Source organism: Eleutherodactylus coqui, chromosome 13, assembly GCF_035609145.1.
Source record: "Eleutherodactylus coqui strain aEleCoq1 chromosome 13, aEleCoq1.hap1, whole genome shotgun sequence".
Lineage (NCBI taxonomy): Eukaryota > Metazoa > Chordata > Amphibia > Anura > Eleutherodactylidae > Eleutherodactylus > Eleutherodactylus coqui.
This window is the reverse complement of record NC_089849.1, coordinates 23,722,198-23,731,601: the sequence shown is the minus strand read 5'-3', so window position 1 is coordinate 23,731,601 and position 9,404 is coordinate 23,722,198. Positions and strand designations below refer to the sequence as shown.

The following is a 9,404-nucleotide window of genomic DNA, read 5'->3' as shown; positions in this document are numbered from 1 at the left end:
TCCTTTTGCACAGTTGTGCCTTTGATTTATGTTATTGAGGTTGCACGTCCAGAGGACGCAACAGATTAACCAGCCCTTACCTACTCAGGGAGATTCTGTGCTGTTACTATGTATCCCCTTGAGGTTTTGTCGCACCAGCTTGGCACGCTGGCTGCTGAGCTCGCTGAGATAAAACAGCGACAAACTGCGCTGCAGGTTCCCAGCAAGGAACCAAAAATTGAGCTACCCGACCATTTTTCTGGTGATAGGCAGAAATTTGGATCCTTTCGGGATGCCTGTAAGCTCTACTTTAGACTGCGTCTGGTGTCTTCAGGGGACGACTCCCAGAAGGTGGGCATTGTCATGTCCAGACTCCAGGGGGCGCCACAGGCATGGGCTTTTTTATTACCCCCAATGTCTGAGGCCTTGGACTCGGTGGATGACTTTTTTGCTGCATTGGGTCTTATCTATGATGAGAACTGAAATGGTAATTGTGACAACTCCATCAGCTCCTTGGTTGCATTTATTGGCAAGTGTCAGTGTATACCCGTTGCCTCCCTCCCTTATATTTTGATGCTCTCTGGTACCAATTCCAAGCAAACATCTCATATTTTTTGCTGAAATTATGAAGACAAATTCTCTATAGATCTTTAAATATTTATTAATGCATGAAAGATGTAATTATCATGCAGTGAATAGAAAGGAGCAGATGATGGTGATTCTGCTCTTCAGGCCTTGGCTTACTCTTCTGTTGCTTCTGGAAATCTAGGTCTAGATCACACAGAGGTGATATTTTCCTGAGTTCCTTTAGGATGTTCTAACTGTAACACACCAGGTTCAGCCTTAGGGCGTACTGTTTGTTATGTCCGATGGGTGAAGGAGCTGCTTCCAATTCAGCAGCTTCCTTCTGTCAAATCCTGTGGTTGAAGGAGCTGCTTCCAATCCCAGCAGCTTCCTTCTGTTGTTGCCACCACATTGTAGATGAGAGGTTTAGATGGTTATCTAGCAAGCAAAGTTGAAAGTCCTTCAATTTCAACCTGTAATTAGTTGCTATGTTGACCCAGATGGAGGCAAAAAACCCCTGAGGATTAAATGTTGGTTTATCCTCATATAAAGGGGAAAAAATTCCTCCCTGACCCCAAAGATGGCGATCGGAATCAATCCCTGGGTTGTTGGAGCTCGAATCTACATGGATGTTAAGTGGTGGATGTTTGGTGGGGTTGTCAAGCCCAGTAAATAGGAAAGTCTAGTTGAATTTGGTTGTTACTGTAAAAAGAAAGATACACGTGTCCAGATCAGCATCTCATAGAATAAACACATCACACATCCTGTAATCTCTACAAAGATAGTCATCTCCTCACATATATACTGCATAAGTAGGAGCTCTTCCACTTACCTATCTTTCTTCTTGAATGCCTGCTAAACTGCTTGGATGTTTAAGCTGTGGTCTTCATGATGACTGGATGATAGTGGCGTGACCATTCTGGACATACAAAGCTGAATCTTTTGAAGATCTTTGGGTCTACAGTAATTCTTCTGTTTGGCCGTTCAGCATAGTCCAGTGTTCGGTTAATATTCAGGTCAACAGAATCTGCTATCATTATTGCTGGTGGTGCCACTCTCCTGGCTTCCACATCTTCCCAATTTGTGCCATCAAAAAATGGATGCTTTCTGACATCTACTTTCACTCCTAGCCGCTTGAACTGATTTTTGCACAGCAGTCCTTTTAAGATGTTCCGTGTGACTCGATTCAGAGACCTTGGGTAGCGTGGAGTATGATGGATGACAGCATGCTGAATATCGCTGATACGATATCCAGGAAAAGGTCTTGTACTTGTACATAGTTTGTACAGAATGACGCCAATAGCGAAATAATCAACCCCACGTCCATGTTCCTTGTCCATCACCATTTCTGGGGCCGCATATCCAGGTGTACCTCTACACCTAAATTTGGTCTTCTTATTTCCACTCACTACTACAGCAATGCCAAAGTCAGTTATTTTGACATGGCCGTCTGCGGTCAGAAGAATGTTTTCTGGCTTCAGGTCCCGATGTATAATGCCTTTCTTATGCAAGAACTCTGTGCCGCAGATCACTTCTGCTGTGATGAATTTTATTGTGGTGGTATCAAGAGCAAAGTTATTAAATATAAAATGATCGAGGTGCCCTCCATTGGCCAATTCCATCACAAAATACACACAGCTTAGCGTGTGGAAGGCGGCCAGGCCGTGAATGAGGTAAAGACTCTCATGGGACAGTTTTAGGACATGGCGCTCTATGTAATTGGACCTGGTCCATGTTAGATTCCGTTTGGTTGAAGCCTTAATGGCAACACATTCCTTTCGGATAAGATCTCTTGCCAGGTAGACTTTTCCAAAGGCACCTGCTCCCAGCGTCTGATGGAAAGTGAAGGACTCTAGTGATAGGGGTACTGTGCCAGATCTTTCCTCGTCAGACTGGTCAGGTTCATCCAAACAGATATCACTTGTGGTGGGTAATAACACAATCCCGTTATTAATTTGGACACTCTGGATCTGGTCAAATGGGGTCTCCGGTGTACCAATCACATGTGTCCTGTGAACTTAGATACCTCTGTTAGAGTGTTGAGTTACCAGACTATAAACATCTTTCTTTATATAGTATTTTAAAGGAGTGAGGTCTATTGTCAATAAGTGTACATTTTAGTCAGTCATGTGTTTTTACATAGATATCAGTTACTCATTAAGGCATTGTCTTTACTGGACACTGTTGCACACTGACCTTTGAACAGTGTAACAGAAGATAGGGAAGAATGTAAGTTATATATACATATGCTAAGTACTATTCTCTATTTCTAATTCCTATGACAATGCAATCTTGCCGTGCAAACAACACATGAGAGTACAAGCATATATCAAAGATGTTCATAGCACAATGCAATCTTGCCGTGCAAACAACACGTGAGTGTAAAAGCGTATTGTTAGGACTCGGGGGTCCGGGAAACTGGAAGTCCCTGAAAATACCCGCAACCCCTGTCCCTACCTACTTGCCCCCCTGAGCTAAGCCCCAGGGCGACAACTGGGCGACGGTCCCTACGCTCACTAAGGAAGGGGGACACTGGGACTAACAAACAGACAGACACTGGAACAAACAAGAGCAAGGAGAGTCAGACAATCCAGGTTAGCAGCGAGAGGGTACACGGTACAAGAGGGTCAGGCAAGGCAACGTCGGGTCAAAAGGCAGAGGGTCAGTAACAGGAGTCAGGAGTCAGAAATACGCAGTACGCTGGTGTAGCAGGAAATCCAAAACTAACACTGGCACTGGTCTGCAGACACCAGCAGGTTTAAATGCTGTCAGAGCTCCCGCCGCAGCAGCTGATTGGGGCGGGGAGCCTGACAGCAGCTGAGTGCACCCAGCAGCTCTGGGGAACCCGCCCCCAGCCCTGCAGGAGGCAGGACAGGAAACACATGTTTGGTTGCCAAGATACCTAGGACGCGACGAGGGCAACACCCACCGCGTCCCTGGCAACCCGGCGGTGAGGCGGAGCCCGGTGGCCAGGGGAGGTGACGAGGACCGGGGCCCCCCTGCGCCGCACAGCAGCCGCACGTGTGACAGGACCGGCTGTTCGGGCACGACGGACCCGCGAACCGCCAGTCCTTACACGTATATCAAAGATGTTCAGATGAAATATATATGTATATGTTTTAGGCCCATAGCCTCCGGAAGCCTATATCAAAGATGTTCATAGAAGACAGGATGAAAAATATATATTGTAGCAACCTGGGGATCATTCGCTCACATCACAAGTACGCACCAATGGGTTAAGCTCCAAATGTCTATTAATTTCTAACTTCTGAGCACTCTCCAGGGCAGCTTCATACAGTTGTCTTCAGGACTCACTCTGCTTTCCCTCAGGACAGTTTCACTCCAACCTTCCTGAGGCACACAAACAGCCTCTCCAGCGTCCAGGTGTCTCTCCAGACCTCTTGCGTCCAGGTCTCCCCCTGGATCTGTCTTGGGCTCTCACAGCCCAGGTCCCTCTCACTGGACCTCTCTGGCTCACAACCCAGGTCTCTCTCACTGGACCTGTCTCTGGCTTGCAGCCCACTTCACCTTTGACTGCAGCAGAAACAAACACCTTTATCCTACTTATTGACCACACCTGTGGGTGTATTCCTCTCATCTCAGGCACCAGATTGCCTGTCTGTTGCCCCCTACAGGCCACTCTCTGCAGTGCATCCCTACAATTTTTAGATCTCTCTATCTATCTATCTATCTATCTATCTATCTATCTATCTATCTATCTATCTATCTATCTATCTATCTATCTATCTATATGTGTGTACAAGCGATATATATCAAAGATGTTCATAGGAGACAGGATGAAATATATATGTATATGTTTTAGGCTCATAGCCTCTAGAAGCGTATATCAAAGATGTTCATAGAAGACAGAGTGAAATATATATATATAAATAAATCTCTATATATACTGTATAACAGTTAAAGAACACCCGCACAGCATATTTAGCCCACCATTTGGATTCTTAAAAAGCTTGAAGATTTATAAGAGGCATGCACTTCTTACCCCTCGGCCAGGAAAGGAGCAACCAAGAAGCACAGAGAGATTGTGGCAAGATAAAATCTTACCTTACTGCACAATTTTTGTCAATCCGTGGTTCCGAGTGGCTCCTTACCCCATATGGGTCGAGGGGGTTCGAGGTGTAGGTGGTCCTCTTCTTCCTTCAAGGCTCACGTTTCTTGGGCGCCCATTAATGTTAGGGAAATTCAATGTTCCGTCAATATGCTGTGAGGCTCCAAATCAGAGGTGGTTATGGCGGCCGCCGTGAGAAAGCAGTGGACACAGAAATCATGACCATGTCTTAAAGCAATCTACCTTTGTTACAAAACATCTTTCTTTATATAGTATTTTAAAGGAGTGTGGTCTATTGTCAATAAGTGTACATTTTAGTCAGTCATGTGTTTTTACATAGATAGCAGTTACTCATTAAGGCATTGTCTTTACTGGACACTATTGCACACTGACCTTTCAACAGTGTAACAGAAGATAGGGAAGAATGTAAGTTATATATACATATGCTAAGTACTATTCTCTATTTCTAATTCCTATAACAATGCAATCTTGCCGTGCAAACAACACATGAGTGTACAAGCCTATATCAAAGATGTTCATAGGAGACAGGATAAAATATATATGAATATGTTTTAGGCCCATAGCCTCCAGAAGGGTATATCAAAGATGTTCATAGGAGACAGGATGAAATATATATATATATATATATGTTTTATGCTCATAGCCTTCACAATCCCCCATTTGAAACAGTCCATCTTGAAAAGAGCCTTTGTAGTGGTTCTATCAAGGGTTCTAAGCCCCCCTCCCCCCAGTCTTTCTTTATTGTCTTCTTTGCCGGATCCCCACTGTTGTTGCTCTTTTACTGTAGGAGCTTCGCATACGGAGTCTTGCACCTTCCTTGTCATGAAAGACTTGTCTGTGGACATTGTCTTAGGGCTACCTTGGTTAAGAGAACACAATCCCGTTATTAATTTGGACACTCTGGATCTGGTCAAATGGGGTCCCCGGTGTACCAATCACATGTGTACTGTGGACTTAGATACCTCTGTTTATTAGGGTGTTGAGTTACCAGACTATATCTCCAAATTTTCTGACATTTTCTCCAAGCAACTATCTGAAGTTTTGCCTTCCCATAGAGATTTTGACTGTAAGATTTATCTGGTTCCAGGTGCCAAATTTCCTAAGGGTCGGATCTATAACGTAACTGTCACTGAGAGGGAGTCCATGAAGGACTATATTCAGGACAGTTTGGTCAAGGGGCACATCCGACCTTCTGAGTCTCCTACTGTTGCCGGCTTTTTATTAGTCAAAAAGAAGGACAGGGGTCTCAGGCCCTGTATTGATTACAAAGATGCCTTTTCTAGGAGTTTTGGTACCCCAGAACCTTCAGAGTCTGAGCCTGAGAGTATTCTCTCCCCTGTGGTGGTTCTCGCTGTTGTCTCCTCCGACCTTTCACCTTTTATACACGCTGCTCGACAGTCAGCCCCTGAAGCCCTTCCGGAAGGCAGACTTTTTGTCCCTTTGTCGTTAAGGTTGAAGGTGTTAAAGGGGTTGTCCCGCGGCAGCAAGTGGGTCTATACACTTCTGTATGGCCATATTAATGCACTTTGTAATGTACATTGTGCATTAATTATGAGCCATACAGAAGTTATAAAAAGTTTTTTACTTACCTGCTCCGTTGCTAGCGTCCTCGTTCCCATGGAGCCGACTAATTTTCGCCCTCCGATGGCCAAATTAGCCGCGCTTGCGCAGTCCGGGTCTTCTGCTCTCTTCAATGCAGCCGCTCGTGCAGAATGCCGGCTCCGTGTAGCTCCGCCCCGTCACGTGCCGATTCCAGCCAATCAGGAGGCTGGAATCGGCAATGGACCGCACAGAAGAGCTGCGGTCCACGGAGGGAGCAGACCCCGGCGGCCATCTTCAGCAGGTAAGTATGAAGACGCCGGACCGCCGGGATTCAGGTAAGCGCTGAGCGGTTTGTTTTTTTAACCCCTGTATCGGGGTTGTCTCGCGCCGAACGGGGGGGGGGTTAAAAAAAAAAAAAAAACCCGTTTTGGCGCGGGACAACCCCTTTAAAGGAGATGCATTTTCAGTCCCAGCTGGTCACCCTGGTATCAGGAGAACTCAGGAGCTTCTATCCAGAGTTTATTGGTGGCCTCATATGGCCAGGGATGTTCGGTTGTTTGTGTCCGCATGCACGGTTTGCGCAAGGGGGAAGAATCCCAGGAGACATCCTGAGGGTCCTCTTCTCCCCTTGCCCATTCCCTCTAGGCCATGGTCCCATCTGTCCATGGACTTTGTAACTGATTTGCCTCCCTCGCTTGGGAACACGGTCATTTGGGTTATAGTTGATCGTTTCAAGATGTCACATTTTGTCCCTCTATGCAAGTTATCAGAAATGTTTATCAAGTAGATTGCTCGGCTACAGGAGATTCCGGAGGATATTGTCTCGGATAGAGGGGTACAGTTTGTTGATCGCTTCTGGCGAGCTTTCTGCAAAAACCTAAATGTTAACCTGTCTTTTTCTTCTGCATTCCGGACAAACGGAAGGCATGAATCAAGAATTAATCCAGTACCTACAACTGTTTGTTTCTGATAAGCAGTTTCAGTGGGCCAACTACTTACCTCTCGTCAAATTTGCCATCAATAGACATGTTAATTCGTCTTCCCAAGTTTCACCGTTTTTCTGTAATTATCGTTTCCATACCTGGTTTATATTCTCTACTCCTTCTGATTCTGACACTCTGTTTGCTGATATATCTACTGATGAACTGTGCACAGTTTGGGCCCAGGTTTGTAAGAACCTTCAGGGTTCTCAGGAGAGACTGCTTAGGGAGTCAAATAAAAGACGCGCTATCTCTGCACCTTTTGTGGTTGAGGATCAGGTTTTACTGTCTTCAAAAAATTTGAGACTTAGGCTGGCTTCACACGAGCGTGACGGGCTCCGCTGCAGAATATTCCGCAGTGAAGCCCGTCACGGCGCCCCCCAGAGACCCCATACTTACCAGCGGAAGATAGCGTGAAGACGCTTCCCCACCCACCGCCGCCGCGTCATGTGACACGCCCACCACGTCACATGACGCGGCCGGCCGTGTCACGTGACGCGCCGGCCGCGTCATATGACGCGCGGCGGTAGGCGGGGAAGCGTTTTTTCACGCTATCTTCCGCTCGTTACAGCGGGAGATGGCGTGAACGGACGGCTTCCATTGACTGCAATGGAAGCCGTCAGCGCGTACACCTGCAGCAAATGGAGCATGCTGCAGGTGAGGACGGGAGATTTCACGGTGCGTAATTCCGCGGTGGAATTACGCATCGTGAGCATTGTGCTATTAGGTTCAATAGAACCTAATAGCAGGGGGCAACGCAGCGGATTTTTGCCGCGAACTTACGCGGCGGAAATCCGTTCGTGGGAAGGAGGCCTTAAGGTTCTGTTCTTAAAACTTGCTCCTTGTTTTATTGATCCATCTTCGATCTCTCAGGTTAGTAAAGTAGTGAGCCGCGGCAGCAATAAAGATGCAGGAGTTTAACAAAGCGTTGTCTTTATTCCTCTGTGCAACGTTTCGATCTGTAGTCAGATCTTTGTCAAGCATGTCAAAGATCTGACTACAGATTGAAACGTTGCACAGACAATGCTTTGTTAAACTCCTGCATCTTTATTGCTGCCGCGGCTCACTGCTTTACTAGACTATATTACTTGGAGTCTACAGATCCAGACTCCAGCTGTGGCTTGCAGCCTGTGTTCTGCAGGTCCCACCTTACTGGTCGTGTGGAGAAGTGCTGTTCCCATACCATTTCTACATTCGATCTCTCAGGTTGTTAGCCCGGTGGCATATAAATTATCCCTTCCTGGGTCTTGGAAGGTTTACAACATCTTCCACAAAAGTTTGCTTAAGAGGTATGTGACTCCAGTTCTGCCCACCCAGAACCCGCCCTCTCCTACGCTAGTACAGGGGGAACTGGAGTACGAGGTTGAAAGACTTATTGATGTTAGAGACATGTTAGAGGCGCGTTACGGTACCTGGTGCACTGGAGAGGGCTTGGCCCAGAGGACCGAACGTGGGTTCCCACCAGAGATGTGCATGCACCACATTTGCTCTGACATTTCCAGAGGGACTTACCCCGCGAGCATGCTCCTGGTTGTGGGGGTCCGGTGTCCCCCCGTAGGAGGGGGGGGGGTACAATAATGGGTGTCTGCAGGCAGCAGTGAAGCATGGTGGAGAGCGGTACAATAATGAGTGTCTGCAGGCAGCAGTGAAGCATGGTGGAGAGCGGTACAATAATGAGTGTTTGCAGGCAGCAGTGAAGCATGGTGGAGGTCGGTACAATAATGTGTGTCTGCAGGCAGCAGTGAAGCATGGTGAAGAGCGGTACAATAATGAGTATATGCAGGCAGCAGTGAAGCATGGTGAAGAGTGGTACAATAATGAGTGTCTGCAGGCAGCAGTGAAGCATGGTGAAGAGCGGTACAATAATGAGTGTCTGCAGGCAGCAGTGATGCATGGTGAAGAGCGGTACAATAATGAGTGTCTGCAGGCAGCAGTGAAGCATGGTGAAGAGCGGTACAATAATGAGTGTCTGCAGGCAGCAGTGAAGCATGGTGAAGAGCGGTACAATAATGAGTGTCTGCAGGCAGCAGTGAAGCATGGTGGAGAGCGGTACAATAATGGGTGTCTCCACTCTAAAATCTGTTCGTTGTGGCTCCTGTGAATGTTGTTGAGCACAAGCATTAAGAAGCTAGCAACATTTCTTGCCCTCATCCTCCTTGCATTATATGAGGGGATTATGAGTCTTTTTATTACCCTTTGATTATATATATATACACCTGCATTTAGAAGGTGGGTTTATATGCCACTGG

The 9,404-nt window shown here is 46.6% G+C and overlaps 1 protein-coding gene across 1 annotated transcript; it reads right to left on the bottom strand.

The window, feature by feature from the left end:
- Positions 1 to 1,415: 1,415 nt before the first annotated feature.
- Positions 1,416 to 7,203, bottom strand: LOC136587340 (protein kinase C theta type-like). Its single transcript, XM_066585908.1, has 2 exons — positions 7,175 to 7,203; positions 1,416 to 2,553 (listed from the first exon to the last, which is right to left on the bottom strand). The coding sequence occupies exons 1-2, from the start codon at positions 7,201 to 7,203 to the stop codon at positions 1,416 to 1,418; spliced, it is 1,167 nt and encodes a 388-aa protein (XP_066442005.1).
- Positions 7,204 to 9,404: the final 2,201 nt, after the last annotated feature.

What these genes read in the sequence shown, in the direction of transcription:
- LOC136587340 (XM_066585908.1), bottom strand. Translation starts at nt 7,203, where the DNA reads ATGTCTATTGATGGCAAATTTGACGAGAG. An exon ending in GATGGCAAATTTGACGAGAG is followed by an intron (nt 2,554 to 7,174) that starts GTAAGTAGTTGG and finishes CTAAGTTCACAG; the next exon opens with GACACATGTGATTGGTACAC.